General features: G+C 54.8%; 1 protein-coding gene across 1 annotated transcript; it reads left to right on the top strand.

The window, feature by feature from the left end:
• The first annotated feature begins 6,431 nt into the window (after nt 1–6,431).
• Nucleotides 6,432–8,747, top strand: LOC142433854 (paraneoplastic antigen Ma6F-like). The gene has a single exon (XM_075538506.1). It carries the CDS (start codon nt 6,432–6,434, stop codon nt 8,745–8,747), a length of 2,316 nt encoding a protein of 771 aa, XP_075394621.1.
• Nucleotides 8,748–15,673: the final 6,926 nt, after the last annotated feature.

Here is a 15,673-nt window from a genome sequence, read left to right as displayed (position 1 = left end):
ATCCACAGTTTGTATAGTCCACACAGCCGAACACCTTTACATAGCCAATAAAACACAAGCAAACATCTTTCTGGTATCCTCTGCTTTGAGCCAAGATCCATCTGAAACTAGCCAGGATTCGCCCTGCTCCACGTCCTCTTCTGAATCTGGTCTGGCAGCTCCCTGTTAATGTACTTCTGTAACTGCTTTTGAATGATCTTCAGCAATATTTTACCTATGTGCAATATCAATGATATAATTGTATAGTTTGAGCGTTCTGTTGGGTTACCTTTCTTTGGAATGGGTACACATATGGATCTCTTCCTGTCAGTGGGATGAGCAGCTATTTCCAGAATTTCCTGGCGTAGACCAGTGAGTACTTCCAGTGCTTCATCAGCATCTTGAAACCTGGCAATCGGTGTCCCATCCATGCCTGGAGCCTTGTATTTGGCTAATGCATTCAACGTAGCTTGAATTTCTTTCAGCACCATTGGTTCTTACTCAAATGTCACATGCTGAAATGGTGGAATATGGACTAGTTCTTTTGGGCACAGTGGCTTTGTATTCTTTCCATCTTCACTTGATGCTTCCTGCATCATTCAATATTTTCTCATACAGTTTTTCAAGACTTCAATTCAAGGCTTGATTTTGTTTTAAGTTCTTTCAGTTTAAGATATGCTGAGCGTGTTCTTCCCTTTTGGTTTTCTAATACTAGGTCTTTGAACATTACATTATAATGCTTGGTTTTGTCTTCTTGAGCTGCCCTTTGAAATTTTCTGCTCAGCTTTTTTACTTCCTCATTTCTTCCATTTGCTTTAGCTATGCCATGATTAAGAGTAAGTTTCAGAGTCTCTTCTGATATCCACTCTGTTCTTTTCTTTCTTTCCTGTTCTTTTGATGACCTTTTGCTTTCTTCATTAATGATGGTCTTGATGTCCTCCCACAGCTCATCAGGCCTTCAGTCATTAGTGTTCAATGAGTCAAATCTGTTCTTGAGATGTTTTGGACGTTCAGGTGGATAGATTCACGGTCATGTTTGGGCTCTCATGGACTTGTTTTCATTTTCTTCAGCTGTATCTTGAACTTATGTATGCACAATTGATGATCTGTTCCACACTCAGCCCCTGGCCTAGTTTTAGCTGCTGATATTGAGCTTTTTTATCCTATAACAGATATAGTCAATTTGTGAATCCCATCTAGGGAAGGACAAGTAGACAGTCGCCTTTTGTGTTGTTCAAAAAAGGTATTTTCTATGAATAAGTCATGGGTCTTGCAAACTTCAGTCATGTGATATCCACCTTCGTTTCTATCACCAATACTATATTTTCCAACTACTGTCCCTTCCTCTTTGTTTCCAGCTTTTTGCATCTCATTTGCATGCTTAATTAATTTCAGACTGAAGAGGTTGGTAGAATTCTTTCATTTCTTCATCACTGGCTTTTGTAGTTGGGGCATCCATTTGATTAATAGTTGCATTGATTAGATTTCCTTGAAGGTGGATAGCTATAATCCCATCACAGACAGCAGTGTGTTTGTTTCATGACTAAATTTGCAGTGTCCTTTTTGGCAACGACTGCTACAACATTCCCCTTTATTATATTATTGCCAGCATAGTAAATCATGTTTTTCCGATTCAAAATGGCCAATACCTGTTTATTTCAGCTCACTAATGTCTAAGCGATCAATCTTTATGCATTCCATTTCATTTTGAAGACTTCCAGATTTCCTAGTTTCATTCTTTGCGCAGTCCAACTGTTGACCATTAGCAGAGCATCATCTGAGAGCCCTCTTGATCTGTTCTGTCTTTCCTGTGTTTTAAAGGATTTTTTCCTGAATGATGGTCTTGATATCTTCCCAAAGGTCAGCAGGGTGCAGTCATTATTGTTCAATGCATCGAATCTGTACCTTAGATGTTCTCAAAATTCAGGCGGATTACACTCAAGTTCATATTTCTCCTGATCTTTAGTTTTCCTTACCTTGAGTCTTGCTCCATCACCAAAAGAAAATCCCAAAGGTTCCACTCTCACAGGCTTTAGCCAACTCATGCCATCATGGTGGACTCCACTCTGAGAAATCAGCTTCTCCTTAATCACATTTTCACTGCCTTCTGATCCAAGGGGCCCCTCCCCCGGCATTCTCTCTGCCAATGTGCTGCTTCCATTCCTTAGGCCCTCAGTATCTGACAGCATTTCAACACTATGCACAACACGTTCAGTGGCTCCTTCCTCCCAATCAGGGAGCTGAGTTCTTCATTGTCTGTTTTTTTAAAAAATCTTTTTATTGGGGCTCATAAAGCTCTTATCACAATCTGTACATACATCAATTGAGCAAAGCACCCTTATACATTCGTTGCACTTGTCATTCTCATAATTCACCTTCCACTTGGGTTCCTGGAATCAGCTCGGTTTCCATTTTCCCCCTCCCCCCATCCCCGCTCCCCCCCTGGTCCCTTGATAGTTTATAAATAATTATTCTCTTATCTTACACTGCCCGGCGTCTCCCCTCACCCGCCTCCCCATTGCCCATCTCCCAGAGAGGAGGTTACACATAGATCTCCAAGATCGGTTCTCCCTTTCTACACCCCCTTCCCTCCTGGTGTCGCCAATCCCACCGCTGGTGTTGAGGGGTTTGTCTGTCCTAGATTCCCTGTGTTTCCAGATCCCTACTGCACCGCTGTGCATCCTCTGGTCTAACCAGGTCCACAAGGTAGAATTGGGGTCATGATAATTGGGAGGGGAGGAAGCGTTCAGGAACCAGAGTCATTGTCTGTTCTTAGTCTGGAGGCTCAGCTGAAAGCTGTTCACTTTGGGTGACCCTGCTGGCATTTGAAATACCAGTGTCCTAGTGTCAGCATCCCAGTAACATGCAAACCACCACAGTATGGCCAACTGACAGGGAAGTGGTGGTGCCAGTCACTAGGGTAATGCAAATGAAAAGCACCACGAGGGACCACTCTACGCCCTAAGGTACGCACAGAAAATAGCAAGTATTCTGGAGGATGTGGAGAAATGGAAGCGCACTTCTGTTGCTGATGCGGATGGACACAGAAGCAGCTGCTGTCGGACAGTTTGGTAGGTCTTCAGAAAGTGAGACATAACAATACGACCCAGCAATTCCATTCTGAGTTCTCCACTCCAAAGACTTGAAAGCAATGGCTCCGAGATATCTGTGTAGCAAGGTTCATAGCAGCACGGTGCACAATTGCCCAGAGCATAAACAGGCCCCGGGACCATCCGCTGAAGATGATCTCTCCAAATGACAGAATCCCCTTGAGCCATGGAAAGGGACGGGAGGCTGCCGCATGTGGCAAAGTGGATGAGCCTTCTCAGCATCATGCCAGCAACATGTCAGACACAAGAAGAAAACTGTTATGAGAGCTCTGCTGCTAACCCCAGATGGGTGTGTGAACCCACCAGCTACCCTGGTCTCATAGAAATGACAGCCTTGGGGGCCCTCTGGGGGCAGTTAGATTCAGGCTGGTCAAGTTGCTATGAATTGGGATTGACTTTGACAATGGGTTTAGCTTTCCAGATGGAATATCTTGAATAGGTAAGTGAACAAAAGCTGCTAAGGGTGGAGAGAGGAGCCCTGGTGGCAGAGGAGCTCTGCCCGGTTCTGGAGCGTCATTATGAGTCAGAATGGATTTGATGGTAGTGAGCGTATTGGTTTGTTTGGAAGGGCTGGGAGAAGAGTAAAGGAGCTGTGCTGGTGCTGTGGTTAAGGCTGTGATTCACAAGGTCAACAGTTCTAACACCACCAGCTGCTCTGTGGACGAAAGATGAGGCTTTCTTCTCCCATAAAGAGTTGCAGTCTTAGAAGCCCACAGGGACAGTTCTACTCTGTTTGATAGCGTCACTACAAGTCAGCATTGACTCCATGGAAGGGAGTTTGTTTTCTAGAGAGGACAGTGGGATCAGAGTTATTGGTTAAAAAAAGAAAACAAGACATTTAAAAATAATTTTCATTTTTTGGTGGGATTAGAAAAACAAGGTAGGCGTTTTTCATGGGAAGTGTGTGGGCAAAAGCACTTCTAGAGAAGGGATTTTTGGGAAAGGGGGCACAGCTAAAGGGATGGCCGGGGGCGAGTTTAGAGTTAGAAATGAGAACGTTAGAAAGCAATACAATCAGTGTCCTTTGAGTTCAGCTAACAAAGCTAAAAATAGCTGACCAAATAGTCTCAAAACAAATAGACAGCAGGCCAATAACACGGATAAGAGGAGAAGTCAATGAATTATAGACCAAACCACACATAAAATTAACCAAACTGTAAGTTATTTCTTTATGAAGAGCAACAAAATTGACAAGTTCCAAGCAAGAGTGAGCAAGAAAAAAAGAGAAAAAACATGCATCACCACCATGAGAAAGGACTAAAACAAACTCTTTACCATCGAGTTGATGCCGACTCATAGTGACCCTATAGGGCTGGGTAGAACTGCCCCTGTGGGTTTCCGCCACTGCAACTCTTTACGGGAGCGGAGTATAGAACCCCCGTCTTTCTCCTGCAAAGTGGCAGGTGATTTCAACCGCTGACCTTTTGGATTGCACCCCAACATATAACCACCACGCCACCAGGGTTCTTATGAAGAAGGAAAGAGGGGCTATTACTAGAGTATATATTCCTGAAAAAGATAATAAGGGGCTATTGTGAACATCTATGTGCCATTTTGACAACTTGGAAAGAAAGCTTACCCAAACTGACAGTAGATCAGAAGACATAACAGCCTTATGTTTAGTAAAGACATATTTCTTGTCAAAAAACTTCACAAAAAGCCAGAATAACAACAACAACAAACCCCAAGCAAACAAAAGCAAAATCCCAAAACAAAACAGTACACCCAAACCTTCTGGTCAAGTGATTTCATGGTTGAATTTTTGCAAATACTTAAGGAAGAAACATCACCCTTCTTATTGAAACACTTCCAGAAAAGAGAGGAGGCAGAAGCGCCATATGAAACAGAAGAGCCTTCTTGAACAGCATAGCAACAAGTCCTGAGCAAACCCAACCGTGTACAAAAAGGAGCATCACCAGTTGGTGATGAGGAGCAGTGGCGCTCAGTGGTGTGTGCCAGGCCACCCTGCTGACTGGAAGCTCACCCCCTCTCAAGTGCGCTGGCGTCCCAGGTGGCAAGGGTGGTCTTCGAAGGGAACGGGGCTGGGGTGGGGTTCTTGAGCAAGCTCTAGGCTGGATTGGTATGCGCTGTGGAGAGTGCCTTGCGGGGTGAGGCGGAGGGAGTGCTGTGGAGGGTCCTCACCCCTGATCCCTGATTCCTAGCTCCACCCTCAATTGGCTCCAATGACCTCTCCCACCATGGACTTACCAACCCTCGCCCCTCCTCCCCTTGTTGCCAGTCCATCTTGGTGGTGGCAGGCCAATGAGCGAGCCTGTTGCTTTTGGAGCCTGTCAGCTTTGCCCTGGCAAGCCCTTACCACGCAAGTCCGGGGGCCATGACAACTCTGACGCCTCCTCACGTGCTCTCCTGCCGCAGCCATTCGCCCTGTACAGAGACGCGAGGGCTGGCTGCCTCCTCTGCCCGGCTTCTGGGAAACGCACTGGCCCTGTCACCAGCCTGGAGGACCGGTGCTCCGCAGCCCAAGCCCACACGGCAAGGCAAAGCGCTTTCTTCCTTCCCATCCCTTAGGGGCCTTCAGCCCAAGGCAGCGGCAGCTTTCCCTGGGTCTTGGGAGCACAAGCAGAGCCGCAAAAGGTGAGCCAGGCTTTTCTCTGGCGCAGTCCGCTGTGATGGAGCCGCGGGGGCGGGGAGGAGGGTTAGAGCTGGGGCACTGCTAGGCACGGGGGGGGGGGGGGAGGAAGGGGGATCCCTTTCTTTTCCTGAGAGGGGGAGGTGCTCCTGGTTGCAGGGAAGGGAAGGGTGTTGGGGGCTGCAAGGGGAGGGGAAGTGTCTCCAGTCGGCAGAGAGGGGGGGCGGCCGGGGGTGGGGTAGGGGGAGGGGCAGCAAGGCACTTTTGGCTGCTAGGGTCTGGGCTGGAGTGGGAACCGGTCTCAGGGTCTGGCGCTGGCAGAAAGGGGAGGGGGATTCCTGGTTGCAGTGCGGAGAGTGGGGGCTGGGGGTGGATCTGGGCTGGTTGGGGATGTGAGGGGCAGCCTCCCCGCAGCAGGGTTGTAGGGAATGGTGAGGAGGGTCTCAAACAGTTGCGGGCAGTGAGAGATACCTGGCCTCAGTGGATGGGGGGAGTCTTTGCACCCTGAAAGGGGAAGTGCAGTCCAGGCTTCTGTGGGGGAGGGGAGCGCGGGTTGCGGTTTTGGGAGGGGGCGGGGCCTCAGGCTGCAGCAGTGGTGGGGTTCTTGGTGCATCTGTGTGGGTGGGCAAAGGGACTTGGCCTGCGGGCACGGTGGAGTGGGCCACCATTATGCCTCTCTCTTCTGGGACCCTGCATCATAGAAAGTGTGACGCTCTCCCCTACCGGTTGCCCCCTCCCCCAGGTCTACAGCCATGGCGCTGGCGATGCTGCGGGACTGGTGCAGGTGGATGGGCACGAACGCGCAGCGCTCGCTGCTGCTCCTGGGCATCCCGGAAGACTGTGCCGAGGACGAGTTCCAGGAGGCCGTCCGGGCTTCTCTCTGGCCCCTGGGCCGGTGCCGAGTGCTGGGCAAAGTCTTCAGGAAGGAGCTGGGGACCAGGGTCGCCTTGGTGGAATTTTCTGACTACTTGAACCGCAGCATGATCCCCCGACAGATTCCAGGCAAAGGTGGACCATGGAGGGTGGTCTACCTGCCCCAGGTCCCTGATGCTGAATTACAGGGGAGAACCGTTATGACCACACAGCCCCAGGGTGGAGAAGTGGCCAGTAGGGCAGGTGAGACCGGAGCTGCAGGTGAGGTGGGAGCCGGAGCTGCAGCTGAGGCTGTAGCTGCAGTGGAGGCAGGAGCCCAAGGTGAGGTGGGAGATTCGGGAACTGCAGGTCAGGTGAGAGCTGCAGGTGAGGCGGGGACTGCAAGTGAAGAAGAAACTGCGGAAGAGGAAGGCACTGCAGGTGTGACTGGAGCAGAGCAGGTGGCAGACGTGGCAGGTGAAGCAGAAGCTGCAAGTGGGAAGGGACTGGAGAATGTGGCCAGAGCTGCAGGTGAGAGAAAAGCTGAGCATGTGAGAGAAGCTGCAAGTGAGACAGGAACCCCAGGTGAGGTAGAAGTTACAGGTAAGGCAGGAGTCCCAGGTGAGACAGGAGCTACAGGTGAGGAAGTAGCTGAGAATGTGACAGAAGCTGCAGGCGAGGCAGGAGCCCCAGGTGAGGTAGAAGCTTCGGGTGAGGCAAGAGATCCAGGTGAGGTGGAAGCTGCAGGTGAGGTGGAAGCTGCAGGTGAGGCAGGAGTCCCAGGTGAGGTGGAAGCTGCAGGTGAGGCAGGAGTCCCAGGTGAGGTGGAAGCTGCAGGTGAGGCAGGAGTCCCAGGTGAGGTGGAAGCTGCAGGTGAGGCAGGAGACCCAGGTGAGGTAGAAGCTGCAGGTGAGGCAGGAGACCCAGGTGAGGTGGAAGCTGCAGGTGAGGCAGGAGACCCAGGTGAAGCAAGAGTTGAGAATGCAGCAGGAGCTGTACGAGATGCAGGCTATGAGGCTGTGGCAGCAATGCTGGGTCTGGCTGCAGCCTTTGGGGAGGCTGGAGATGAGGCCGAGGCTGAGGCCGAAGCTTGGGCCCAGCAGTGGCGGAACGCCCTGCAGCCCATGCTGGAGAGCCTGGGCTACCAGGAATTGAGGCCCTTTTCTGGGCGGGAGGAGCGGGGCCCCGAGGAGGAGCCATTTGAAGCCTGGCTGGAACACGCCTACGACATGCTGCACCTGTGGCGCCACGTGTCTGAGAGGGAGAAGAGGCGGCGACTGGTGGAGTGCCTGAGCGGCCCGGCCCTGGATCTCTTGTATGGCCTCCTGGCCGAAGACCCCAGTCTCCCTGCGCAGGACTGCCTGGTTGCCATGGTGCAGGTGTTTGGGATACAGGACACCCACATGACCGCGCGGATCAAGTTTCTCACCTGCACCCAGCAGCCCGGGGAGACCCTGTTTGACTTCGTGATGCGTCAGGAAGGCCTGCTGCAGACCGCCATGGAGAAGGGGGCGGTGCACCCAGCCGTCGCTGACCAGGTGCGCTTGCGGCAGGTGCTGACACGAGGGCGGCCCAACGTCACGTTATACAACAAGCTGAGGCGCATGCGCGCGGAGGGACAGCCTCCTGGCTTCGTGGGGCTGTTGCGATTTGTTCGTGAGACTGAGGCATGGGAAGCTGCCCAAGCTAGGAGGGAACAGTCTCAGACAGAGGAAAGGGCCATCCCAGCCTGTGACGATGCCAAGGAGTCACCAGTCACTGAGGATGCCGACCAGGTGGACCCAGCCAAGGGAGGCGTCAAAGAAGCCGGCCCTGCCAAGGAAGATGTCGACCAGGTGAAACAAGCTAATAAAGATGCCCACCTGGCCGCCAAGACCAATGACTCTGTAGCCCAGACCGCTCTCACCACCGAGGATCCTACCAAAACTGCCAAGGCAGGTGCCACTGATAGTGCTGCCCCTGGGACTGATGACGAAGAGAGTGCCCCCGCCCCAGCGCAGGTGGGCAGCACCCCCGGGGCAGGCCCAGGAGGCCCAGGCTGTGGGCGTGAGGGCCTTGTCCAGGCTGGAGACCCCGAAGCCATGGAGGCCGAAGAGGCGGCCGCTGAGGGTCCCAGCGAGCGGCTCCAGCCCATCCTGGAGGAGCCAGAGAACGAGGGGGAGGCGGGAGATGCGAGCCTGCCCGAGTCCTCCGAGGGCTCCTCTCCAGACCAGTAGGCCGCATCCAGGCTGCAGGACAGGCCCGCTGAGACCTGGCTGGCCCCACACCAAGCCCCCAGCCCCACCCCGTCATCACAGCCGCAGCACCACCATGCAGCCCCTACCCCACACCTTCCTTCCAGGGTCCCAGACCACGGGCACCCAGAGACCCGCACCCTAGCCAGGGTCCACTGCCTCCTTGGGACTTCGGCCCTGCTTTTCCTGCAGAGACCAGCCAGCTGTTGCTTGCTGTCGTGCAAGTGTATGTGTGTGTGTATGTGTGCATGTGTGTGCACGCGTGCGTCCTTTCTCTCTCTCCTACCCAACTCCCCCCTCCCCACCCCCAGCAGCTCCTCCCTCTGGGAGAGCTGGGCCCAGGCCTGGAGGACAGTGGGCAACACAGACCAGGGAGTGGCCGCCCTCACCCCGAGAGCCACCGCCGGCTGGGAGGAAGGATGAACCCCGGGGCCCGGCAGCTGCGAGGAGACCTGTGGAGACCCTGCTTCATGATTCACCGAAGCTGTTGTTTGTGGCTCCGTTTCCTTCACATGGTACCCTGTGCTCTGCTGTTTTCCAGTGTTGTTCCCTGCTCCTCCAGTGGGACCATAGGGTAGGGCCATACCCCATGAGCGCCCCCCTCCCCCTTCATGTGACTGGCCAGAGCTTATTTGCTCTTGGAAGGCAGGCCTAGGAGCCTGGAGCAAGGAGCATGGGGTCAACTGAGGCTCCTTATTTAGGGACCCCAGGGGGAAGGAGGTCCTGTGGCCCTTGGTGGTGGTAATATGTTCCCTCTGTTATGATCCCTTTGAAAGTTCCAGTTCAAGTCTCTTCAATAAATCTTGTTGAGTGTTACTGCTGAGTCTTGACTCTGCTGTGGTACCCCAGTTTTTTTGGGGGGGGGGTTGGGAAAAGGCCTGGCTGGGGCAGGGGGTGGGAGGCAGTGACCTGTGCCCAGTTGCCGCTGTGTATGTGTGATGCCAACTGCTAGGTGTCTTGAATCCTGCTCAGGGCACTCTGCTCCACAGCCAACTCTAAGGAACGCCCTTCCTCTGAATTCTTGGGGTCATGCAGGAAGCATCAGACCAAGGGTGGGGGTGATGCCCATGCGCCAGAGTCTAACTTGTGTCCACACAGCCTGCTGAGCTCTCACTTTGACTCTGAGGAGCCCACCAGGGGGAGGGGCCTGCTGGAGTTGGGACACCTCCTGAGGGAGCACTGTGGCCCGAGAGACAATTCTGGGGGTGCCGTGTGAAAGGGAGGGAGGGTCAGCAGTGGTCTCCATCTTCTAAGACCTGAGGGCAGTCCGCAGCCCGGTGACGTGCACTAGGACCTTTGGGAGGTAGAGACAGTGCCCTTTGGAGGGAAGGGAGCAACATGATGGGACATGGCTGGGACAACTTCAGCTTTCCCCTGCCATCTGTGGCCTCCCCAGACTTCCTGTGGACTTGGCAACTATTTACTGCAGGAGGTCCAGGTGGCCAGCCATGGCTGGGGTGGTCAGTGGGTCAGTGCTGGGAGTCAGCCCTCTTCCTGTCTTCCTCTCCCCACTCCAAGCTTCTCCCTACTCACATGCTTCCTGCTCCTTGGCCCCAGGAGCCTTGGGCAGGTCTGGATCAGAGGTGGCCTTCCAGAAGCTACCAGACTCCACTCTGCCTGAAGCCCCTGTCATTTGGAACCCATTTTCCTTCAGACCCCAGGAGGGCTGCCCAGATTATCAATGCCCACTATCTGCTGATGCTGCCCTCTGGAGCCCTTGACAGTGCTAGACTCCGGAACACATAGTGAGGCAGCTAGTACTGTGTGCGGTGGGGGCTGCGGCTCAAAGCTAGGGGTGGGGGCAGAAGGAGTGATGGTTTTCTGCTTGTCAAATTGGAGCCACACGTTTGGGCCCAGGGGACAGATGGGGCCTACAGCAGATAGGCTCCCTCTTCTCCGGGAGAGGACTCGGGTCTGGGGGGTTGGGGTGGGACACGGGGCTGGTCAGCGGCGGTGCTGGGCCTGCAGACCAGGCCCTGTCAGCAGAGCGGCAGGACATGCCAGAGAAAGCGAACCAAAGCAAGCAGTTGCCTTTGAGCAGAGCCGCACTCGGGGTGAGCCAGGGAGTTGAAGAGCAGAACCTTGCTCCGCCCAGCTTTCCAAGGGATGCTGTTCCAACAGCCAGGCTTTTCTCCGGAGAAGCCTCTGCGTGGACACAGTCTCCTGGCTTTCTGTTAGGAGCCCCACATGGTCATGGTGGGCGCCATGCAGGGGCTCTGCAGAAGGAGCCACAGCACCTGGTCCCTGGGGGCAGTCTGGAAGCCCAGTGGAAGGACCGGGCCACGGCCTCCCCGCCCTGCTCTCAGCTCCCGCTCTCAGCTCTCCGGCAGGCAGAGCAGCCTTGAGCCCCTGTGGGCCCAGCGTGGCTCATCCCCGTCCACCCCCCACCCCCCAAGAGTCCAGGGAGGCAGCGGACAGGCGAGTCCTTCCTGCCTGAAAGGACAGGGACCTGGTGCCTCCACTCTGGGGAGGCCGGGAAGGCCCTCTGTTTACTGACACTCCTCCTCTGCAGGTTCTTCTCTGACCCGCCATGGCTTTGGGGGCTGCCACACTCCCCCGTCCATCCCCAGATGCCCGCTGAGGAAGGACCCCACTGAGGTGGCCCCCTGGGAGCTGCTCCTGAGCTCACAGGCCAGGGCCCAGGTACCCTGCCCTCAGAGCCGATGTCCAGAACTCAACTGCCCCGCTGGGGGCAAGAGAGGCTGTGCTCAGGGCAGGCTCAGTGGAGGCCTGGGGTGTGAAGACATGGCATTGGGGGGTTGGGTTGTCTGCGTCAGGGGGGCTCCCACCCCAGGTGGGGCGCCTGGTTCCCTGGTAGCTGGGCAGGATGAGGAGGCAAGGAAGGGGCCCACAGGGCCTGTGGCTGGGAGAGGTCCAGGGTCGGTGAGGCCTAGGGCTGAGCTTAGCCAGTGGAGACCTGGGGCCACTTTGCCCCACAGCCTACGAGATAACCCAGGGTGGGCATAGGCCGGTGAGGAGGCCTGGCTAAAGCTGGCCATGGGACAGGGCTGAGGGCTCTCCAGGCTGTGGCCTCCCACGGCCCCAGTCACCCTGCCTTGGGCCCTGGGCTGCAGCTCCCAATCCACTGGACCCTCTCCAGCAGCCAGCCCCCTATCCTTGGGCTGCATTAGAGGTTCCCAGGAGGACATTCCCTGACGCAGTCCAAAGTAATGCACCTGCTGCGGGGGGCGCCCCCAACCCTGTAAGGCGACAACCCTCAGGGCAGGCAGTTTCTTTGCTGGGTCAGGCCAGTGCTTCCTGGCCCATAGCTCCAGCTCAGCAGGGGGTCCGGTGTCTTTCTTTCTCACGCCCAAGATTTCCAGCAGGAGGGACTGATGACTTTGGGTGGACTCAGTGAGCAAGAGTTCACTCCTACCTGAGTGTCAGAGGAGGGGTCTTTCTCTGTTACTCTCTGGGCTATCACTAGTGCCCGAGCATCCTGGGCCTGGCTCCCCTTTTAGCCCACCACCACCCATAGAGGGCCCAAGAGCCTCCCCTATCCTGGGCCCAGGACCAGCCAGTGCTGTTGGGTGATGGGGTGGGAGGGCTCTCCAAAGGCCCACAGAGAAGCCAGCTAACATCACCCCCCAGCCTGCGTGGCCCAGGCAAACCTTCCTGCCCCCGCCACCACCCCCCCCAGGCTTACACACACACACACACACACACACACACACACACACACACACACACACACACACACACACACCCTGTCTTCTCCACCAGCTAGCCTATCCAGTGTGCGCCTGCCTTGCCCTCTGGCTACCTGGTTTGGTCACAGCTGTCAACTGAGGGGCCTATTGGTCAGGGAGGTGCCCCAGGGCAGGGAGGGAGCGAGGAACCTCCCGAGGAAGGGAGAGCTTGCTGAGGATCAGCTCCAGGGCAGCCACTCCAACACAAACACGCAGACACCTCAGCCATTAGAGGAAAACAGATGCCAAGGCTGCTTTGCTCACATGGTCCTCTCCAATGTAGTCATTCAACACTCCAACCAAACCCAACTCACTGCCATCGACCCCATGACCACTTACAACCACCCTGTAGGGCAGGGTGGGACTCACTGCCCCTGTGCATTTGTTCCCCAGACTGGAGTCTTTGTAGAAGTAGAAAGCTGCCTCTTTCTCCCTTGGAGCTGCCGATGGTTTCCAACTCAGGGTGGCCTTGAGGTTAGCAGCCCACGGAGTAACCACTAGGGCCCCCTGGACTTCTTCTGGGACACCAAGGAAGATTCTAATGGAGGACTAGGGGTGCATCCTCTTCATGCGCCAGACCCAGGAGCCATCTGGCAATGACAGACGCAAAGCCTTTATGATAGCACAGGAGTTACAAATGGATGGAATACCTAGACATGCTCGATATTATAAGCAGTTAACAAGATCAAAAGAAATCTCGCACTGAGTCATATCTCCTCACACCCACTTGGTTGACTCTTGTCAAAGAGAAAACAACAAATGCAGGTAAGGATCTGGAGACATTGTTGCTGTATGTGCCTTGCATACCAGCCAGCAATTCCGCTCCTAGGTACATACCCAAGGGAATGGGGCGCAGACTTACCAGTGCACACACACCACACCTCACGTGTTGATTCTGACCCAGAGTGTCCCAGCAGGACAGAGTAGGATGTCTGAGACTATAAATCCTTGCCAAACAGACCACCTCACCTTGCTCCTGCAGAGTGAGACTGCTGGGCTCCGACCATCCACCTTTGAGTTTGCAAGCTGGTACTTCACCCAGTCTGCCTGCCAACATAGGCCCCCCCCAAACAGTAAAATATGACTCAGCCATAAAGAAAAAAAGCCATAAGGAAAAAGAAGCCACAGCTGACCAATGGTTACTGTGAGCTTTTGCTCGGGGGGCACTGAGTGTATGTCGATGGTGGTGGAATAATCAGAAGGAGACGGTTGGACAACAGGAAGCGTGCGATCAATGGCACTGAATTTTACATGCAGAAGGTGTTGAACCAGACAATGTCTTATTGTGTATCTTTTTGTCACAAGTCTGCTCATATTGGGGCACATCTCAGCAGAGTTATGTCATGGGAGGTCACCCTCCTGAAGTGGTGTTCTATGCTTTTCTGTGCTGCAGGATATGAAACCCAGGAGTCCAGATCGTGGTAGCAATTATTAGACAATTCTGTGATTGGACTATGGGAAGGTATGATATACGCGTGGATTCCCAATTAGTTTTTAACAATTTGAAAAAATAGAATGGGGAAAATAAAAAAGGAGAAATTAAGAAAGACAACAATAACCATGCGTATAAGGAAGAGGAACGCGTCCTCAAATCAATTGTGGTGATGACCTCTTCTTGATATGACTCACCTACTGAGTGTTATGATATGCTGAGGAAGTGCCAAAAAACCCCTGTTAAAAACAAGAGAGAGAGAGAGAGAAAAGGGCTTTTGATGGAGGATGTAACGGGGGTGAACTTTGACGAGGACGTGAAGAGTGAAGGAGACTCACAAAGCCCGTGGCTAGTTACCATGTGAACTACTGCAGCAGGCAAGTGCCTAGCACCCAAGGGGTCACCACGAGTGGACTCGACTGGAGGGCAGCTCACACCAAGCCCTGGGCTGCTGGGAAGGGGGCTGAGGGCTGCCTGGGGGCCAGGAAGGCTTGCTGGCTGCCCAAGGCTGTGGGGCTGCGGGGAGGACCGCCGGTGCTGCCCCTGGCCCAAGAACCTGGCTCTGGCTCCTGTTGCTGAAACCCTGGGTCTGAACGCACAGGGCTGCACTGGGGGGCGGTGGGTAGGCTCCAGGGCTAGTCCTAGAGGTCCCCTGGCCAGGGCCCTGCAGGGCTGTGTCCTGCTGCAGGAGGTGCCCGGGGTTGGGGATCAGCGGTGGGTGTGGGGGTGCTGTGCAGGAAGGGAGGTAGAGGAAGTGGCAGGGGCCTCTGGGTGGAGGGTGGGACCAGTGCCCCTCGCCTCTCCCCATGGGGACAGCCCACTGGCTAAACATCTCTGGGCACTGCAGGGAGACATTGCAAAGGGGCTGGTGACCTGCAGACCTGGAGATCGTGAAGACAATTCACTTCTGTTGATGAAGCTGCTCACAAGGGGGCGCACCCTCTCCTCAGGCTCTGCCACTGTCACCTGTTACCACCTAGGGCCCTACCCACCCAGCCAGGAGACAGGCAGGGGCGGGGTTTGGGGTGGGGTTGCGTTTCAGAGGAGGACAGTGCTCCCCACACCATTTGAGCACTTACTTGGGGCCAGGCACGTCTCGAGGCCCCTGTGAGATGGGGGGTGGGGTGTGGAGGTCAGAATCCCTGAGGCTTCCTGGATTCAGGGTCCTGCCAGCTGAAGAGGGTGGAGGAGTAGGGGAGAGGACAGGGTGGGGGCATGTCGAGAGAAGGTAGTGGAGAGCAGGGAGGTTGGAGAGCAGCCAGGGACAGAGAAGGGAAGGCTGTTTACAGCAGGGAGGGGTGAGGAGTCTGTCAGATGCGCCAGGGAAGACCCCTGTGTGGAAAAGGTTGCCAGGGTGCTCTGCAGGTGCACAGGGCGGGGATGGGGGCACCCGCTGCAGCTGTTGCCAATGGAATCGCTGCAGCTATGTTCTGAAAGCGGTTAGAAAACCATTGGAAAGGATTGAGAGCCTTGGGGAACTGAAGAGACACTGCACCCTACGGTTCAGGAGAAGTCCCGAGGCAGCAGGGTTTTGTCTCCCGTGGCCTTTGTCCCCTCCCCGTGAGCCTGGAAGGTTGCATGGCAAACGGAGTGGGACTAAGGCGGTGAGATTGAGGTTACGAAGGGAGATGGTGTGACTGGGCCTGGGAAATTGGGGTTCGGAATGAGCGCAGGCGCCATGGTGGCACAGTGTCTCTCCTCCTGGCCACTGATGTAAAGGTCGGGTTTGGAAACCACCAGCCACCCTGCGGGGAAAAGGACCACAAGGCCGTGGGCTCCAGTGGACA

Source organism: Tenrec ecaudatus, chromosome X, assembly GCF_050624435.1.
Source record: "Tenrec ecaudatus isolate mTenEca1 chromosome X, mTenEca1.hap1, whole genome shotgun sequence".
Classification (NCBI taxonomy): Eukaryota; Metazoa; Chordata; class Mammalia; order Afrosoricida; family Tenrecidae; genus Tenrec; species Tenrec ecaudatus.
The sequence above is the reverse complement of the archived record's forward strand: the minus strand, read 5'-3'. Positions and strand labels throughout refer to the sequence as shown.

What these genes read in the sequence shown, in the direction of transcription:
- LOC142433854 (XM_075538506.1), top strand. Translation starts at nt 6,432, where the DNA reads ATGGCGCTGGCGATGCTGCGGGACTGGTGCAGGTGGATGGGCACGAAC.